At 33.3% G+C, this 20,997-nt stretch overlaps 4 protein-coding genes across 4 annotated transcripts; 1 reads left to right on the top strand and 3 right to left on the bottom strand.

The window, feature by feature from the left end:
- The first annotated feature begins 1,995 nt into the window (after positions 1–1,995).
- Positions 1,996–6,065, top strand: LOC147386145 (inositol oxygenase 1-like). Its single transcript, XM_086424128.1, has 11 exons — positions 1,996–2,148; positions 2,295–2,412; positions 2,521–2,602; positions 3,871–4,075; positions 4,183–4,242; positions 4,373–4,425; positions 4,516–4,638; positions 4,726–4,795; positions 4,905–4,983; positions 5,409–5,490; positions 5,806–6,065. The coding sequence occupies exons 1-11, from the start codon at positions 2,130–2,132 to the stop codon at positions 5,830–5,832; spliced, it is 918 nt and encodes a 305-aa protein (XP_086280254.1). The 5' UTR covers positions 1,996–2,129; the 3' UTR covers positions 5,833–6,065.
- Positions 6,066–10,279: 4,214 nt separating this feature from the next.
- On the bottom strand, positions 10,280–11,036 carry LOC147386144 (17.3 kDa class I heat shock protein-like). The gene has a single exon (XM_086424067.1). The coding sequence runs from the start codon at positions 10,902–10,904 to the stop codon at positions 10,428–10,430; it is 477 nt and encodes a 158-aa protein (XP_086280193.1). The 5' UTR covers positions 10,905–11,036; the 3' UTR covers positions 10,280–10,427.
- Positions 11,037–15,731: 4,695 nt separating this feature from the next.
- On the bottom strand, positions 15,732–16,499 carry LOC147386143 (17.3 kDa class I heat shock protein-like). The gene has a single exon (XM_086424242.1). The coding sequence runs from the start codon at positions 16,376–16,378 to the stop codon at positions 15,890–15,892; it is 489 nt and encodes a 162-aa protein (XP_086280368.1). The 5' UTR covers positions 16,379–16,499; the 3' UTR covers positions 15,732–15,889.
- A 3,115-nt stretch (positions 16,500–19,614) lies between these two features.
- On the bottom strand, positions 19,615–20,442 carry LOC147386142 (17.3 kDa class I heat shock protein-like). The gene has a single exon (XM_086424029.1). The coding sequence runs from the start codon at positions 20,326–20,328 to the stop codon at positions 19,852–19,854; it is 477 nt and encodes a 158-aa protein (XP_086280155.1). The 5' UTR covers positions 20,329–20,442; the 3' UTR covers positions 19,615–19,851.
- Positions 20,443–20,997: the final 555 nt, after the last annotated feature.

Below are 20,997 nucleotides of genomic sequence, written 5' to 3'. Positions count from 1 at the left end.
CATTTGAACTCAACAATCCTTCGATTTGAAATTTTATTATGTTAGTAAAGTATTTGTTAATTGGTTTTCAGTTTTGGGGGCAAAGGTAATCAATTATCTAGCTCTCTACCAATATAATATTAGAAGTTTACCTTTCTAGAAATCAAAGTCATTCTTTAAAGGAGTTAGGTGGAAAATATTTTCTACCGCAAGTTAATGAAATTATTCATAGAGATAAAAATCTACAAAAATGTGACCTTCATGCATTTCAAAATATCTTGGAACATTGAAGTTTACCTGATGAACTCTTGGAGCATTGCAGTTGAATTCAATAACAAGGCTCCTACTTAGTACAACTAGGTGAGACCACCTGAAGGATACTTCATGATGAATTTTGATGGTTCGATGAGAGCTAGCAGAGGAGTAGAAGGAGCTATAGTGAGAGACCACGGAGGAGTCCTTTGTTGCGGATTGGCTGTTAACACTCAAGCCAACTCAATTTTGGTGCATGAGTTAAAAACTTAGCAAAAATGGCCGAGGTTGGCTATCAATGCCAGCATAAAGAAGATGTGGGTCAGAATCGATTATAAAGTGGCTGTTAGCTACAAAAAAAAAGGTGAGCGTGGCACCCCTTGGAAGATGACTAAGTTGGTCAAAAAAATTAAAAAATTATGGAAAAGTTTGAGGAGATAAATCTAAATTTTTGCTATAGAGAATATTGTTAAGAAAACAGGTTCAATTGAAATAAGAAAATGAATTGAAAAAACAAACACAAGATGCAATCAAACAAAGAAACACAAAGATTTTACGTGATTCCCTCTAGATTGAGGTACATCCATAAATTACACCAATTCCACTATGAAGAGAAAACTCGCAATTACGAATTACACTCTTTCACCAAAAAATGAAAAACATAAATATCTCAGGAAACCTAACTAGGTTTTTACATAATATTAGTGAAATTATGTAAAGTGTGAAGGCATGGCTTAATATACAATATCTTCTTTTTGATCAGTACTATTAGGCTCTAAAAACCACAACAAATGTAACTATGCAGCAGACTACCTAACCTCCTTCCTTAATACCAATGGTAGGACAATTTTTACTTATGATGTTTTTCTAAGTGAGCTCAAAGTGGTTGTTAGTAAGGATGCCAATGGGCATGCCAATGAAAGATTGTAAGCCTTTGGGCCATTCTGGTCAGGGTCGGCTTAACCCCTCCTTAATTTCTATATATATATATATACACACACACACACATGACTTGGATGGTTGTTAGAAATTTGGGTATAGTTCGGATACAAATATAGTTTAAAAAAGTGGATAACTAGTCGGATATGGATATCCTTAGCATACATGGGTAAAAAATTGGATATGGATAATCGGATATAGAGGTGGAGATAAGAATATGAAAATAACTTCATCCGACCCGCACCCGACCCATTGCAGCCCTACATAAAACAAGAACTCGAGAATTTTTTCAAAGATACATAAGGAAAAAATATAAGGTTATGTACACATTCCTCGTCAGTTGATTAGGTACCGAGTGTTTTAAATGCCAATTAAAAACGTGCCACGGAGAAATCTCTTCTATTTTATAGTAACGGAGCACCGTATTCAATCACGGGTCTTCGAATATTAGATAAGACCATTTTACTCTTAAAAAATTATTTTGTAAAGGACACGTGGTGGCTTTCTCTTGATTTATAACTTAATACCCATATATGCTTAACAGACGATAACTAGAACGTGGCAGAAACAGTTGAGCAGTTACTCCGTCAAAATAATTTTTACTCCTTAAAGATAAGGAAAATCATCGACAGCCTGTAATTTCCGGAGCCTGCTTACCTTCTTAACTTGTAAAGATACAAACATACCCTTATAATAATCTATAAATAACGAAAAGGCCATTCTGGTTTATTTTCTCCATTCTATGATCTGTATCAAAGTATAAACATTTCAATGCGGCATTTATGCTGTCTATATCATCTAGGATATATTAGTAATTAAGAACAATACCTCAGGTCCTGTTTTCCAAGGACCATTTCAAATTAGTTACGTTCTGAGGTCCTTATTTAGAAATTCAAACCCTTTATATAAGACCTTCCTTTTACAATGCCCCCACACATTCTCTCTCTGCAGTCTGCACCATGACGGTGATTGTCCCAGGTACATTGTTTCAGCCAAAAAAAAAGTTGTTTTGGGGGCCAAAGTGGTGGTCCAAACAATCCTCATATCTCAATATCTAATTTCTTCTTCTTTCTTATTTTTATGTTTTTTACATCTTTGAATATATATATTTTTTTGTACTACAGAACCAGTTCTCTCGGTTAACAAGGACAACTCTGCCAATGGTGAAGAAGAAAATCATGATTTGAAGTTTGATGGAGGTTTTGTAGTTCCAGACAACAATGCCTTTGGTCACTCCTTCAGGTTTCCTACATTAATTTAAATAAAATGGATTTTAAAAAATAAATAATAAAAAATTGATTTCTTTATTTTGATTAACGAGGATTCTTTATTATTTGATGGGATTTTTAGGGATTATGAGAAAGAGTGCGAAAGAAATGCTTCAGTTGAGGAGTTCTACCGAAACAATCACATCAGCCAAACCTACGAATTCGTAAGCTCTTTATTCTTTAACCCATAGAGAGTTTAGATCCAGTAGTACAAGGAGTTTGATATTCTTGATAACGAAGAAGAAGATCTGACCACCCATTTAATCCAGAGTTTCTTCGTTCATGCGATTGGATCTCATCCTACTAACATTTCTGGTATAAAATGAACCTATACATACGAAATGGTGAATTCTTTGGTAGTGAGAGCTGAATAGTTTGCTACGTGGCATGCAAAGAGTACATGCAGATGTAGTTCATTAGCAATAGTAACTCCCTGAAGTGCAAGATGCTTTCTCCGAGTGGAAGGAACCCAGCAGATCGGTCCAAAATTTTCAACCGTTTCTTTGGGAATCTTCGTTGTTCTTTCTTTTTAGAGCTGCTATTGACACCTCAACTTTTACTTATTACACCCTAATTTCTTAAATTATTTATTACACCCAAATTAAAGATTCAACTGTTGTTTATAGTTTGGATTAGGTTCATATATAGTGGTGTCAATCTTAACATGACTTGAAAACGAAAAAAATACTGGGTTTGAGTTTGGGTTATAATAGTGTCAACCTGTTTAATACGATTATTAGATGGGTCGGGTCCATGTTAAAGAAGTCAATCTGCTTAATCCATTTTGACGCATTTAATTATTCTATCATTAATTTGTAATTTTATATTTATCAACAGTTATTTAATTTAATTTTTTTAAATTACACATTTGTCGTAAGAAAACTTTCTCTATGTTTTATGATACTTAATTTATGTTGGTAGATATAGGTTTATGGTTCTGTTAACTTTAGTTTTAATTATGGGTCGGTTTAGATATGCCTATTTATAAATGGGTTAGATTTAAGTTTTTGACACAATTATTAAATGGGTTAAGTTTTGGGTTTGGTAAATTTTCATATTACCTTTGCCTAAACACGACATGAGCAAGACGCGATCCATTGCTACCCCTATTAGTATAAAATTCAAAAAATTAACAAATAGAAATCTTAAAAAAAAATAAATAGAGGAGTTTCTATTGCCAATCCAACTTTTACTTCTCTTCAACCATTGACATTTTTTTTTATGAATCTCCATTTTGTGCGTTGATTATGACAAAATTTCGAGTGGTGCTACATTGACTTTGTTTGACACTATCTTCAACACTTTGTCGATGTAGCAATGCGTTGAATTGTTTACTTTTAAGACAGATGAGTCTATGAAATTTAGAGATTTTATTCATAATTATAATAGTATTTTTACTTCAATGGATGCATGATCATTTCATCATCATCAGGCAAAAATGAAACTAGAGCAATATGGGAAACTCCAAATGCGTGAGATGAGCTTATGGGAATGTTGTGAACTCCTCAATGAATTCATCGATGAAAGTGATCCAGATCTCGATGAACCTCAGATCGAACACCTTCTTCAGTCTGCTGAAGCAATCCGAAGGGACTATCCTGATCAAGATTGGTTGCATCTCACCGCATTGATCCATGGTAATATTTTCCCTATAAAACACGTGTGTATGTATATATGTATGTATGTATGTATATATGCATGTGAGAAGTACTAATTAACTATTAATGTGTAAAATATCATGCAGATCTGGGGAAAGTTTTGTTGCACCCATCATTCGGAGGAGAACCTCAGTGGTGCGTTGTGGGTACGTTTCTCATATCCGGATCTATGCATATGTTTTATTGGTGGGTCCGACGTAATACTGTGGGCCCTTATTGGTTTAGAATAGAAGTTTATGATTGATTGATGAAGGTAGTCTTTATATGTTTTTGAAGGTGATACGTTTCCTCTTGGGTGTGCATTTGATGAATCCATCGTTCATTACCAGGTAATTCATTAAATACCCCTTGTAATTTGTGTAAAATACATAACGCCTCTGAAATGTTGGAAATTTTAATCCGATTTTACTGTTTGGCAGCATTTTAAGGAAAACACGGATACCCGTAACCCAATTTTCAGTACAAAACTGGGGATCTACTCACAGAACTGTGGACTAGATAATGTGACCATGTCTTGGGGCCACGATCAGTACATGTACATGGTAAGAGGACACGTCATTGAATTCCACGTCAGCAGTGTATTCTCACGGGAAAGAACTATGAGATGACATGTCATTTCATTTTGACAGGTGGCAAAGGGGAACAATACGACACTCCCTCGAGCTGGACTCTTCATCATCAGATTCCATTCATTTTATGGTAGGCCCATCTAGTGTTTGCTGGACTGTCTGATCTAGTGAGAGCTTGAATCCGTCTCTTATGATTGTTGATTTTGATTCTTTTGGTTTATGTTTGTTTTGCTCTTCAGCGATGCACCGATCTGGAGCGTACACGTATCTGATGAATGAGGAAGACAAGGAGATGCTGAAGTGGCTCCAAGTGTTCAAGTATCTCTCACTCACCCACCTCTCCTCCCCCACATACTTCTGGTGTAGTGGGCCGGGTTTGGATTTAACCCAAACCCAGGTTATATTACCATTCAAAAAAACTACAACCATGGACTATACTCTATAATACATGACTAGAACCAAAACTTTAAAGGAATCATTTTATTTGATTTTAGTTTCATATCCATGAAATACCCTTTGACTTCTTTCTTGCAACGAGAACCTAACGAAAAAATGTCCAAAATGCCCTCATCTTCCACCCAATGCAAAAAGCCCTTGATTTAAAAATGATTTATAATAGAATGATGTGTAACCACATAATTATAATTATAATTATATTATAGTTTGGGCTATAATCATAATAATATTGTGTGGTAATGTCACAACCATTTACCTTCTATATTTGCATATTTGTTTTGTATCAGCAAATATGATCTTTACAGCAAAAGCAAGGTTAGGGTTAACCTGGAAGAAGTGAAGCCTTATTATCTCTCTCTCATAGAAAAGGTGCGTTGTTTCGCTTCCTTTCTTTGTTTTCCATTGCACATTTTTCTCTCATAGAAAATTCACTTTATATATATATATATTGTTTGGTAAAAGGGGAAAATTAATATAATTGAAAATTAGATAATAGAAAATGACTTCTTCAAAATCTACTCTTGCTAGGCTAGAATTTGTTAATGGGGAACTACAACTTGACTTGACTTCACTAAATTCCTTTTGAATAAATGATTTGGTAGAAAATCATTAGAAATATTTATTCATGGATGGATGAATATATAAAACTTTGTTGTTCTCTTATATTATTATATTTTGATGCAGTATTTCCCAGCTAAGCTGAGATGGTGATGCTAAGAGAAGTACTTTGTGTGATGGTGGGAGAAGTACTGATGTATGATGGAAGTATTTATGTATTAATGTAGCTCGTTTTCAGTTCTTTAAGCAGTCTTTTATATGTAATATAGGTGACATGGGAATACTAGCTTGATATAAATAAATATATCAGCTTCCCTTGTACTTCTATCCATAGACATCTTCATAATTATCATGAAAGAGAAGTGCATATTATTATGGCACCCAAATGTTTATGGTTTTGGATCATATTTTAAAAATAAAATCAGAAACAGATCTTTTTTTAACATGATCAAAGGCTTTGAAAATTAAGGGATCCTTGTGGCACGGGCTTTGTCCATACTAAATAAACTTAATATATTTTGGTAAAATAATTTGCAAAGGATGATCCCAAACTGTGTCAAATCCAATCCTTACATGATCAAATACTATTTTTGGAATCTCCCAAATCCACGATCTGCATCCAAAGTTGTTGGATCAGGATTTCATGTCTCATTTGATCATTAACAGCCCACATGCAAGCATCACAAACCTGATGTCGATCCCTACGATGTCTTGTACTTTTTTTTTGGGCCCAGTAATCCTAAAGGTTCTTTTGCCGGACCTGTACCTTAGAACTAATTGCTATTTCTAGTTGTAATGTTTGATAATTTTTCATTATTGAGAAATTTTCAAAGGGATTCCAATGAAACATCCTCAAGCCTGGTTTGTATTTTCCCTTTTTCAGATGACTTTATGACTTTTCCAACCTGAAAAAAAAAAAACACAAAACATTATTGGGTCAAAAATGGCCTATTTGTTAAGCCAGAGTTGGGCCTTTTGGGCAGGCCCATGGCTTGCTTAGTTTTCCACGTTCTCTTTGAATTGGCTCATCTTTCAGGCTTAATAGACTCCACTAAAAGTGGTCTTCTCAAGATCTTGATCAAAATGATCCGATTCGATCCAACCCAACCCTTGTTAAAATAATATTTATAGCAGCAGTTGGAAAACAGGTTGATACATTTGAGAAAATGGTGATCTTTGGATTAGATAAAGTTCATATTTCATCAATATATAAAATTACAGGAAATTTTTACCTCAACACAGATGCTCAGTGGAAATGCAAAGATATTCTTTAAGATTCTCCATAAAAATGGGAGAGATTTAACCGGCAGACCTAACTGTTGCATTTTTATCACAAAAATTCCCTTAGAGCTCTTAGTAAAAACTTCGCAACCTTACTTTATGAAATTTGTTACCCACCAAACCTTGGCGTGGGGATCTCCAATCCATGACATAAATTCTAATTCATGCCTTTAGTTGATTACCAAACACACCTTGGAGTGAATTCTAACCGTATCCAAAAACATGATCGGATGCCATAGAATTGTAAAAGCCAAAACTCTAAGAACTTTCAAGAAAGAAATTTGAAAAAAGTTAATAATCATAGTTGAAATTTAGTTTTAAATTTTGGAGCTCAGCCATCTTATTTCAACACCTTCCTCGCTCAACAATGACATTTTTATTTTATTTTATGTTGGATTGCTAATTTGATAATCCGTGTAGTACCTAGTAAGATTTGAAATCTTATAAACGTGCTTGCCTATTCATAAAGTAAGGTTTTTTTTAGAACAAATTTGATAAAATAAGAGAGTTTCTGTAATAAAATTACAATAAATAGGTCGATCTACTGGTAAATCTCTCTAAAAATGGATTGTGAAATATAAAAATATTTTAATCCCTAGGCAATCTGTCATTTACATCTGAACTAGTCACGAATCAAAAGTTGTCAAAGATTACAAAAGCCCTAATTTAATGATGGTGAATAATTTTTATTTTATTTTATTATTTTAGTGGGTACCTTTTCTTTTCCCCTTATTATTATGTAACATATTGATTGCGCATGCATTACAGGATATTTTAAATAAAATAATATTAAACATAAATGATGGATCAAGTACACTTATAATATAAGAAAGAGAAATCTAAATGGGATGACAATTGATTACATTCATAGAGATTCCATAGTTGCACAACAATAATAAAAGGTTTATCCTAAGAGTCGTGCTGGAGTGACCTCAAGATTAGACCTCATACCGCACATCTTGACATCAAAGTAAGTTGGAATCATTCCCTTTCACATTAAGATGTGCTATGTGACGTCCAATCTTGAGGTCACTTCAGCATTAGCCTTGTCCCAAACATTTAAGGTAGGCTAAGAAAATCATATTCTTTTATTCCTGGAAGATCTGCTCTCTTGCACTACGATATTAGAAGTTTACCTGTATAGAAAACAAAGTCATTCGCCTCAAAGGTTGGGTGTCAAATATCAAAATTTAAAAAAAAAATGTAATATTTATGCACAATATCTAATATTTTCTTATTAATAATTTTTGAATTCAGTTGACAACGAGACTAAAAAACTCACTGACATGTCATGTGCAAAGGAATCGTAGATTCTTTTGCTCGGGATACACAACTACATATGACAGGTTGGTCAAGATGATTGTGTATCCCGAGAGACAGAATCTACAATTCTTTGCTCATGCCACATGGGTGAGTTTTGAGCCCCCCTGTCAAAAATCAGCATCTAATAATAAAAAAATTATTTTCCACCTATTTTCTCATGCAATTTGGAAGCCTCATAAAAAGTTTGATGAAGTACCTTTTAATGATTTTTTATCACACATTATTCAGAGATTCATGTTTTTGACAATAGTGTTTCATTTCTAACGTCTTCTCCAATCAATTGCTTTGCTTCTCTAGACATCAACAGTAAGCTAAATAGTCTTTGATTGTCAAATTAGATAGAAAAAATTAAAAGAAAAAGAGATTGAATCAGGGAAAATGTCAGAATCAGAACAATTTTGCAAATTTAGAAAATATTATTTTTATTACTAAAGTATAACAGATCTTCAACACAAGACACAAAATCACATTCACAACGAAACCACTAAAACCATTACACACACAATCCTAACACAGTAAATTTCTCAATTAATAGTCAATTAGTCAGAGATCTCAATCGTCTTGAATACTTATTAAATAAAAGAATTATAATGATAAAATAGAATAATATAGCAATTAGAAAAAAAAACATAGATTTTAGATATGGATGTACTCATATCCGGATCGAACTCAACCCATTTAAACCTCTGAGTAAGTCTAGCCTTACTAGCTTAGTAAGATTTCAAATCTTACTATGGGTCGTTGAGCTCATCTTGTGGTATTCAAGAACATGATTCGATGCCTCAGGAATGTAGAGGATAAAATTTTATGAATTTTGATTAAAAAAAATTTAAAAAGACTATTTTTCACTGTTAAATTTTAATTTTAAATTTAGGACTTCAATGGGAATTCAATAGAGGTTGTTTTTGAAAACTTCGGATCAAGCCCAAAATCTTTTTATTTATTTTATTTTTGTTTTGGGGAATTGAGTTTTCTCATAAAATTTATTGGCTGTGGTGTTGAAAATGCCAAATGAATCCCATTTTTGGCCAACGCCTTATGACGTGTTGACTCACAGCCCAACAAACATTTGACATGCGGTGCAATGACATCAGAAATAGAGAGAACTTCTCTCTCTTACCCGCTATCTATATATTTGTTTTTTTAGATTTCAAATCTTAAAAAAGATCATTGACCCCACATTGATAATCTATCAACACAACCTTCCAAATTTTATGAAAATATTTATATTCAAAAAAATAAATTAAAAAGATATTATTTTCTTAAGTCGATCCAAGGTAGTTAGAATAAATGACCACCGAACATCCAAATTTAAAAATAAAATTTAACAGTAAAAAATAATAATTTTTTTAATTTTTTTTTAAAACCCATATAATTTTATCCTCTAAAACTCCATTGGATCATGTTTTTAATGTCACAAGGTGAACAAATAAGAAAGTTTGCTTTTCTTTCAATATGGGCAGGAGAGAGAAAAGCGCGTCAAGAGCAAAGCCAAAAACTGTATATAGCATCACTCGTTTGATAATATCCATTTGAACTCAACCATCCTTATATTTGAAATCTTACTAAAATAGTAAAGAAAGATGAACGGCGACGGTACTCAATTATCTAATTCTACATAAGTGATATATGAAACTGTTGTACACATGTAAGTGGATGGTACTTGAGGCCAGACAAAGCAGCAATAAATAAAAAAATGCACTTCAAACTATCTAAATTTTTTTTTTTTTTCTAAAAAAAAAAATGTTATACCGATTTTCTCATGCAATTTGGAGGCCTCATAAAAAGTTTGATGAAATTCCTTTTAAGGATTTTTTCACACGCATTATTCTGAGATTCGTGTTCAATAGTGTTTCATTTTTAACGAGTCTTATCCAATGAATTGCTTTGCCTCTAGACATCAACAGTAAGCTAAAATGTCTTTGATTGCCAAATTAGATAGAAAAAATTAAAAGAAAAAGAGATTGAATCAGGGATAAGGTCAGAATCAGAGCAATTCTGCAAAATTAGAAAATATTATTTTTATTACTAACGTATAATAATAGGTCTTTAACACAAGACACAAGATCACATTCACATCAAAACCACTTAAACCATTACACACAGACCATCCTAACACATTAAATTTCTCAAATGATAGTCAATTAGCCAGAGATCTCAATCGCCTTGACATCAGGTTTCTTCACCTCCTCCTTTGGAACAGTAACTGTAAGGACCCCATTTTCCATAGAAGCCTTTACTTGATCCACCTTCGCATTCTCTGGCAATCTAAACCTACGGAGGAATTTTCCACTGCTGCGTTCGACTCTGTGCCACGTATCGCTCTTCTCCTCCTTTTCTATGTTTCTCTCTCCACTTATCTGTAGAACTCTTCCTTCTTCAACTTCTACTTTCACTTCTTCCTTCTTGATCCCTGGAAGATCTGCCTTAAACACATGGGCTTCTGGTGTTTCCTTCCAATCGATGCGAGTGCTGGCCAATTGTGTTGTCTCGTTCGATGATTGAGGATGAGAGGTAGAGAGTGTGAAGGGGAAATCCTGGAATGGATCCCAGACGTCTAGAGAGAATGGATCAAAAACGTTGCTCCTCCTTCCACCTAAGAAACTGGGAATGATCGACATGTTTCGATTTTGCTAAAACTGAAAACGAGAACTACCGGTAAATCGAAAATTGGTTGCTTTTGGGTTAGTTTTTCAAAAAGATTGAATCGATACTTGACTGCCAAATATAGGATGGATCCGTTATTTATAGAAAAGGAAAGACGATTCCAGAGCTCTTCTCGACCCTTCGCTGAACCTTCTACAACCTGCTTGAGTCCTCTACTCAGCCGTGTGTCGTTATAGTCTAGAAAGTTCGATGTTTATTTTAAGGGTAAATTAAATTTTGACCCCTGTCGTTCGGCATAATTCCAATTTTACCCCTAATGTTTTAATAATTGCACTTACCTCATCTTTTCAAGCGTTATTTTACTATTTTACCCTCTTATTTTATATTATATTTTATTAAAAAATAAGTTTTAAAATTAAAATTAAAATTAAAATACCCCCGTCTAAGCATTTATCTAGGGGATTCACTCACCCTTTCCATATAATTGCTGTCAACTTAATAGTTAAATTCTTTTTCATAAAGACAATTTTGCTCTTTATAAAATGTTATTCCTTTTTATATACAAAAATATGCTTGTGAAAAAATGAGTGGGTATTTTAATTATTATTTTAAAATTTAATTTTTTTTAATAAAAATAACATAAAATAAGAAAGTAAAATAGTTAAATAATTTCTAAATTTTGACCCCTTTAGTAAAAGGGATGTAAGTGAAATGGAATTATACTAAATTATAGAGAGTCAAAATATAATTTACCATTTTTTAAGAGTAAGGATCTAGTCAGGTGTCCTGATTCTTACAAAGGTCAGGTCGCACTCCATTTTATGCCACACAACAATTTAAGGGACCCATTGATTGTATAGATATGCGGTCCATACTTTAGTGAGCATACCAAGATTCATAATGTTTGATATCTCATATCCAGAAGATCTAATCTCTTGAAAAGAATTTAAATAAAACAAATAGAAATCATTCTTTTAAGACAATGCCATGAACAATCGATATGTTACCAATCAAATTGATCTTTTGTGTGTAATTCACCAATGGATGGATCACATATCCATACCGTTAGTTGGTCACCAAAAATGCCAGATGACATAAAATGGGTTGTCACTAACCTTAGTTAGCAACAAGAGAGCTGACTGGATCCCTACTCTTTTTTTAGTGGATATTGTTAACATATACCCTAAAGGCACACGTTAAAGTGCATTACACAATGGGAAATTGAATTTTGTATCAAAAGGTTCTCAAAAGAAATAATATTTTACCAAAATACCCTCTTATGCTTATTTCCAAAGTGTAGTTATTGCACGTATGTCATTAGGGCACTCATTAACAAGATCCTTTTTTAAGAGTAGGGATCTAGTCAAGTTCCCATTCCTAACCAAAGTCAGGTGGCTCTCCATTTTATGACATGTGGCATTTTTTGATAACCTACTAATCGTATCGATATGTGATCCATCTCTTGATGAATCTACACATAAAAGATTAGTTAGATTGGTAAAATGCATCAAATAATTATAACATTGTCTTAAGAATGATTTTGAATCATTGAATTTATTTTCTTTTTCAAAAGACTAGATCTAGTCTATACAAGTTATCAAACACTATGATTTTTGGTATGTAGGTTCACCAAGGGATGGGCGACATATCTATATGGTAAGTGGGTCTTCAAAAATGCCATATGGCATAAAATGGGGTGCCACCTGACCTTGGTCAGTGATTGTGATAGTAGATGTGATCCTATTTCTAAATTGATTTATTATCTGATAGCATAAGTTGATATTTATAATTACAATACTAAGTTTTCAACACAATAAAAGGGTAAACTTTGATTACTATCTAAATAATAAAATACATCACCTAATAGCATAAGTTAATATTTATAAGTACATTATTAAAATTTCAACTCAACAAATGGTAAACTTTGATTACTATCTAAATAATAAAATACAACAATTCTCATTTCAATGTTTATCCCTCGTTTGGGTTGGGATTTTATGCTATCACAAATCTCAAGGAATATTTTTAATTTTATTCATTTTCTCATCTCTATTTCTAAGAATAGTATAATAGCCTTTCAATTTTATTATCTTTTCTCTTCTACTTATTTCTCAATAATAGCCTTCCAACTTTATTCTCTTTCCCCTTTTCTAATATCACTCTCTCTAACTTTATTGCCTATCCCCTTCTATCTTTTTTAATAATATTCTTTCAACTTTATTGTCTTCACGCTTTTATTTTTACTTTTTTTTTTTTTCAATAATATCCATACAGTTCTATTGGCTTTTCTCTTTTATTCACATAAATATTGTCTTTCTTCTTTTACTCCCATGACAATAAAGAAAGAAATGGGCAATTCTACTCTATATAAAGTTGGGCATAGTCTATATATGCCCCACTTTATTTATCCCGCACAATATAAACACCACTTTATTCATCTCTCACATTAAGAGAGGTTGGGATATCTCAATGCCCCCATTTTATTTAGAGAAATTTATCGAAACGGAGAACATTTTCAAATTTATTTATCAAAATGGAACACTATACATCTTATTTCCAAAAACAATAATTTTTCATTTTTGAAAATATTTTAATTTAACAAAATAGTAAAAATAGTAATTTTTAAATTTATATTACAAAAAATATTATTTTTTGTTCTAATTTCAGAAAGATCCTTTTGACACTATATTGAATATATTCAGATCTCATGTGAGAAGGATCCTTCCAACAAAAGAGTATTTTCGATTGAAAAATATGAAAATTACTATTTTTACCATTTTGATAAAATAAAATATTTTCAAAAACGATAATTTATCGTTTTCAAAGTAACATATTCAATTCATCATTTTGGTAAATAATCGATATGTTGTACATGTTTTGATAAAGTTGCATTTTATTCATCCCACACATTAAGAGGGGTTGTGATACAAATCTAGGCTAATTTTGAAGTTTTTTATTTATTTATTTTTATCCTGGGCCTACTAAACAACATTTGCATATTTGACCTCTAATTTTTAGGCATTTTGATATTTGATATTTAATTTTTAAAAATAGTTTCCTCATTTCTGGCATAAAAAACATGGTCGATGCCACTGGATGTGTAGAACAAAAAATTTTAAAGCTCCATGCACACAGTTGACGTGGCAAGAGCACAGAACCCTTTTTCATCTGGATGCAAAGATAAAGATGTGTGATTTTGTGCCCTTGCCACATTAGCCGCGTACCCAAAGAATAATGATGAATGCATGTGGTTAGGTATGCGATTGACATGGTAAGGGTTCTCAACTGGTGTGGCAAGGGCATGGAATCACATATCTTTTTCTTGTGAATCCTGATGAAAAAGATCTATGGTTTTATGCTCTTACCACGTCAGCCGCGTACCCAACCGTATGCCCTTACCACGTCAACCATCTTTTTCCTCCGTATCCCAATGAAAAAGATCTATGGTTTTGTGCTCTTACCACGTACCCTACCTCGTGCATTTATCACGACTCTTAATTCTTTAAGCTTAATGGCAAACTAGCTAACCTCTAGTGGTATCCATATTGCACAATAAGTCCATAATAATCCCAACTAAAAAAAAAAAGTCCCCCAATAATGTGACTTGACAATTCTCATACTCAATCGACTCCCTGATGTGGACATAGACAAGGTCGAGAACACTAGATCTATAAGCCTCGAGACATGACTCTTGAGGTAAACTTTTTTATGCACGACTCCCTTGGGATACACTTTTATGGGGATATGTAATCACGTGTCTTGAGGTGTATAGATATATGTTTTCCAAACTTGTCACGTCAGGGAGTCGATTACGTCTTCTTAAAAAAAGTAGTCGTGATAATCTGACTATCCCATGTGGCACACTCAATCGACTCTCGCAAATCTATATGCCTTAGGATACACAGTTCCCTTGCAAAGCACATTTTTATGGGGATGTGTAGTTGTATATCTCAATGCGTATGGATCTACGACTCCCGAGCTTGTCACATCAGGAGAGTCGGTTGAATGTACCACGTGAGTAATCAAATTATCACGATTAAAAAATGAAAAAAAAAATCCATAACTTAAGAGAATCGTGATAATCTTACTACCCCACGATTGACTAACTTGACGTGACTAAGTTCTTGGCAAACTCCCGTCAAGGAGTTGATTGAGTACACCACCTTATAAATAAAAAAGTGTCGTGATAATCTGACTATCCCATGTGGCATGCTCAATCGGGTAGATTTGTATGTCCCTGTGATGCAAGTTTTTATGGGAAAGTGCAATTGTGTATCTCGATGGGTACAAATCTACACCTCTCGAACTTGTCACATCAAGAGAGTCGATTGAATGTACAGATCTACAATTCTCGAGCTAGTCACATCAGGAGAGTCGATTGAATGTATTACATGGGGTGGTCAGATTATCACGATTCAAAAAAGAAAATCCACAACATAAGAGAATCATGATAACCTGACTATCCCGCGTGGCAAACTCAAGAAAATCCACAACTTAAGAGAATCGTGATAATCTAACTATCCCGCATGGCAAACTCAATCAACCAACCTACTCCTTGAGATACACGGCTGTACTTCCCTGTAAAAAAAGTGTATCAAAAAAGGGAGCTGTGCATCCCAAGGAATACAGAGGAGCACAGATCTACTGTTCAAACTTATCACATCAGATAGTCAATTAACTATGCCACGTGGGTAGTCAGATTGTCAGATTTTCACGACTGAACTTAACAACAACAAAATTGCACTATAATCGCCAAGAATCACCTTAGAAGATAATTAATGGTGCAAACATCTTAGAAAAAGCCAAGAAATCTAGCATCCTTTCAAAAACTGGAGGACAGATAACTAGAAAATTATTTTTATTAATACATAACACAGTCTTTTAACGTCCACATATTTAACCCACAAAAACACAAAATCGATCACATAATTCAGGCAAGCGAAACCATAACATGTACACAAACAGTCAATCGATGATAAATCCACCTTTATATTTTGCCTCACCCAGAGATCTCAACCTCCTTCACGCTTGCTTGTTCCTTCGCCTTCACCTCCTCCTTTGGAACAGTCACAGTCAGAACTCCATTCTCCATTGAAGCCTTCGTTTCATCCGTTTTAGCATTCGCTGGCAAACGGAATCGACGAATGAATTTCCCAAAACCACGCTCGATACGATGCCAGATGCTATTCTTCTCTTCTTTTTCTTTGTTCTTCTCTCCACTAATCTCAAGCACTCTCCCTTCATGTATTTCAACCCTCACTCCTTCCTTCGTCAACCCTGGAACATCAGCCTTGAATATATGTGCTTCTGGGGTTTCCTTCCAATCGATGCGAGTTATGACTACTGCTGTTATCTCTTTCGATGAATCAGGACGAGAGGTTTCGAGTGGGAACGACAAGTCTTGCAGTGGATCACAAATGTCTAGAGAGAATGGATCGTAGGGGTTTTTGCTCCACCTCCCACCAAAAAATCTGGGGATTATCGACATGTTAATTTGGATTTGATGGAAACAAACTCTGCAAAGGATTTCAGAGATATCGATTATATTTTAGTTAATCACAACAATGATGGGATGAATCCGTTATTTATGTAGAAAGAAAAATTGAAGAGAAGATTCAAGAGCTTCTCTCGATACTTCTGTTGTCTTCACGGACCTCCTACCGCCTCCACGAGGCTCTAACGTGTCTATCGATATTTCCGGCCCTTGAATAGTCCTACGAACGGCTGAGATTGAAAGATATTTTCTAGTGCGCCTGCACGTGCGATCAGAAAATGTTTCCCTAGAAACTACCCTTCCTCGATAAAAAGTAGAAAAATATTTTTTTTTTGAATCGTGATAATCTACTTACCCACGTGTCATACTTAATCTCACGTGACATGTTCAGTAGCATAGGTTGTATCCCGAGGAGTACAAGTGTCATATCAATAGTGTCGATTGAGAATGTGGGTAAGTCAGATTATCACAAATTTTTTTTTTTTTTTTCAGTATTACAAACAAAATATTTTTTTTTTAAAGAATTGAAGTTCTTTCATAATAGTCATCATTGTTTAAAATATGTCAAAGGTTTATATTAGATTTGAAATCTATATATATAAAATTTTTTTTTTTGTTAGATCAAGTGTTTAAAAATGGATGGTTAGTGAACTCCTAAATTTAAACGACTATTTGTAATTATTACTATGTGAAAATTGAAAAATTCGATAAAAAAAAATTGATGAGCCAAGGTCTACAAAATTTAGAAATTGAATTTTGATAGTCTAGGACCATCGAAATTCTAGATATTCCCAGATTTGACAACTTAAAACTATCGAATTTCTCACATTAATTTCATAGTTTTGATCTGTAAAAAAAAAAAATTGACAATAAAAAATTCGAAGTCAATCCGATTCCTTTGTCTATTGATTTTTAAGAAATTTGATGGCCCAGGACCTTCAAATTTGGTCCTTTTCGCATTGTGTATCTTGATGAGGTGGTACACTCTTAACTGTTGATTGTAACTACAGAAAACTACAAGAAAGACGAGTTACAAAGGATATGCTCCCTACTCTTCACTAGTATTTCAATCTTAAAAAATACTTTTATTTTTAATTTTGTTAAGATTCACATTGCCCAATAAGACTAGCCTTAGTAAGATTTCAAATCTTATTTTTATTTAATAAAAAAGGTGCGATCCCTTCAACTCCAAATTATCAATCAACCGAAAAAAGAAAAAAGAGAGAATGATTTGTATGAAACTTCTAAAGAATTTAAAGTAATGTTAAATTGATTTGAATTTTCAAATAAGTATAACTTTTTTTAGTGCAATAATATCCATAGAGTGCGGGGGGGAATTTTTAAGTGATAGAGTGCAATCTACTAAGCAACAAGCACTTCTCTTTCCTTTTCAAGCCAAAAGGTGGGGTTGTGTGGAAAAATATTTTTTATCAAAAAACAAAAAGAAATTTAATCAATAGACCTAACTGTTCTATTTTTATTACAAACTCTCTTATGATTCAGACAACTCCAAGTGAACCTCACTTTATGAAATTTGTTACCCAATAGACCTTAGAGTAAGATTCACGTCATAAAATTCAAAGTGATGTAACTAAGTTGGAGTAGGGATGTCAATGGGTACCCATTTTACCTAAATTGAATCGAAACCAGAGTTGAAAACCCTAGTTCCGGATCCATTTTTATTAGAACTGATTAGAACCAGGTCTAGAACGAAACCGAATCGATAGGAATCAGAATCATTAGGTTCTATCCAATTGGTACCCAGAACTGACTTATTTTGTCATTTTTTCCATACTATAGATGATTTAAGATATTTCTTCGATTTTAAAATAAATACATGTTATATAATAATAATAAAAATTAATTTTTCATATAAATTATCTGACTGGAGCTTAAACTGAGTTACTCTTCTAAAAAATTATTATTTTTAACTAAGATAAATTTTTTACTTTTTGAAAAAAAAATCATTAATTTGTATTTTTAGTATAACAAATAATAATGAAGTTAATAATTTTTTTTGATAATAATGTCAATTTTTTGAAAGGAATATTTTTTCTTAATAATGATTTGAAATTTTTTTTTTTATTCTCGTTCGATTCTTGAGAATCAAACCAATGTGTACTTGTGATTTTTGGCAGTTCTGATCCATTTAATTTTAGAATCGAACCTAAAACCGACAAGAACCAGAACCAAACTAAATATAATGATTATGGATCTAAATTCCTTAGAAACCAACCCATTGACATCCCTACCTTAGAGTAGATACTAACCCTACCTTAGAGTAGATACTAACCGCATTAATTTGTGGCATTCAAAAACATGATTTGATGCCACAGGTTATACAAGAACTTTAAACTTTTTCTTTCAAAAGAGAAATTATTTTTTTTTGTGAAATTCTAATTTTAAATTTGGGAATTCAATAATGATTCATTTTAACACCTACAATCAAACTCGTTTTTCCATGAAATCTTGAAAGTTATGGTATTAAATTGCCAATTTTGATAATCCATGTGGGTCCAACAATAAGATTTGAAATCTAAGTTGGTAATGCTAACCTGATTCATGAAAGTAAGATTTCTTCGATAGCAAACTTGATAAAGTAAGAGAGGTTTTTTTTTTTTTAAAATAAATAAATAAATAAAATTGCAACAGATAAGTCTGCCATGTAAATCAATATATATATTTATTGAAATTTGATGAAAAATGATCTACATTAAACTTAAATGGATGACCTCAAAAATCCCTTAGGGTGAAAGGGGCTTGAATCAAAATCGTGGATGGTACAAACATTTCTCATCATTTGCCTTGGGGTTTTTCTTCCAAAGAAGCCTTTTTTTTCTCTTTCTCAAATTGGATAAATCCCACAAACTCAGATTAGATGCCATTTGCTTGTTAATGAAACCAACAGAACCCAAGTAACAGGACCCAGGAACACCCAGGTAACAGGGAGTTTGAATAAAAATAACAGAGCGTTAATTGAGATTGACAGGGGAAGGGTTTCAAATAATTTTATTATAATTATTAGGCATTCAAATTTACAAGAACATTATAATTTTATAACAAAAATTATCTACTTATAAAGATTTCCAAGACAAACAGAGCCAACGCTAAAATAATTTGTTACCAATAAACTATGGTTTACCAATGAAGCTGATGATTCATCACGTTGTAGATCAATATGACAATGCAATTTCTCTTGGCGAGATAAAAAAGGAAAAAAAGAAATCTAATTATTAATTTTAAGTAATATAAATTTTTTATTGCTTTAGCACTTCAACAACACTGACACACGAACACCCTCAAAAAGCCCAGTGGGGCCTCTGCAACACATTCATAATCAACTCGCTCACTCACACATTCACAAATTCACAAATTCACAAATTCACTGGAATTGCATTTCATTTAATTTTATTTATTTATTCCATTGGTGACTATTAATTATCTAACCTTTCTTGAACTTTAGCCTCTCAGCCTGAGATTTCAATCGCCTTGACCTCGGGCTTCTTCACCTCCTCCTTTGGAACAGTGACTGTCAAAACTCCATTTTCTATATATGCCTTCACTTGATCCACCTTTGCATTCTCTGGCAATCTGAATCGTCGGATGAATTTCCCACTGCTACGCTCCACACGATGCCACTTGTCATTCTTCTCTTCATGTTCTTTGCTCCTCGCTCCACTTATCTGTAAAACTCTTCCTTCTTCAACTTCTACCTTCACTTCTTCCTTCTTAATCCCAGGAAGATCTGCCTTAAACACATGGGCTTCTGGCGTCTCCTTCCAATCGATGCGAGTGCTGGCCAATTGTGTTGTCTCGTTCGATGATTGAGGATGATAGGTAGAGAGTGTGAAGGGGAAATCCTGGAATGGATCCCAAACGTCTAGAGAGAATGGATCGAAAACGTTGCTCCTCCTTCCACCAAAGATGCTTGGAATGATCGACATGTTTGGATTTTGCTGAAATCGATATTGAAGATGAGACAGAGAAGTAAGTCGTAAATTGGTTGTTTTTGGCTTAGCTATTCAGAATGATTGAATCGAACTTGGGAACCTAACGCAAGGATGGATCCGTTATTTATAGTAAAGGAAAGAGGATTCCAGATCTCATCTCGATCCTTCCCTTTAACGGATAAGCGAACCTTCTACAACTTCCGGGAGCCTTTACTTGTGGCCTAGAAAGTTCGATGTGCGTTTTGCGTTTCTATTTTTATTTTTTTTAATGCTAATAATTTTTAAAATGAAAAACACTTTTCTTACTAACTTAGTAAGATTTTAAATCTATTAAGGTCGTTTTCTCACAAATGGATTACCACATCGGTAATCCACCAATGCAGCCCTCTAAATTTCATGAAAAAATTTAGATCCAATAATAAAAAAAATTTATCTTTTTTTGGACTTCATCTGAGGTTTTGGAAAGTATGGCTACCAAACTTCCATGAAATTTGAAAATAAAATTCAACAGTGAAAATTTATATATTTTTTATTTTCAAACTTCATGCAATTTTTTCCTCTACAACCCTGCGGCATCAGATCATGCTTTTGGATGCCATCAGGTGATGTCAATGATACTTAGTAAAATTTGAAATCTTACCATAAGGTTAGTCGGACTCTTTG

This window comes from Akebia trifoliata, chromosome 14 (assembly GCF_017979445.1).
Source record: "Akebia trifoliata isolate Shusen 1 chromosome 14, ASM1797944v1, whole genome shotgun sequence".
NCBI lineage: Eukaryota > Viridiplantae > Streptophyta > Magnoliopsida > Ranunculales > Lardizabalaceae > Akebia > Akebia trifoliata.
The sequence above is the reverse complement of the archived record's forward strand: the minus strand, read 5'-3'. Positions and strand labels throughout refer to the sequence as shown.

Bases quoted from the DNA above. Each gene is read 5' to 3' on its own strand.
- LOC147386142 (XM_086424029.1), bottom strand. From the start codon at position 20,328: ATGTCGATCATTCCAAGCATCTTTGGTGGAAGGAGGAGCAACGTTTTC.
- LOC147386144 (XM_086424067.1), bottom strand. From the start codon at position 10,904: ATGTCGATCATTCCCAGTTTCTTAGGTGGAAGGAGGAGCAACGTTTTT.
- LOC147386143 (XM_086424242.1), bottom strand. From the start codon at position 16,378: ATGTCGATAATCCCCAGATTTTTTGGTGGGAGGTGGAGCAAAAACCCC.
- LOC147386145 (XM_086424128.1), top strand. The intron at 2,413-2,520 runs GTTTCCTACATT...TGGGATTTTTAG, and splicing joins GCCTTTGGTCACTCCTTCAG to GGATTATGAGAAAGAGTGCG. The intron at 4,984-5,408 runs GTATCTCTCACT...GTTTTGTATCAG, and splicing joins AAGTGGCTCCAAGTGTTCAA to CAAATATGATCTTTACAGCA.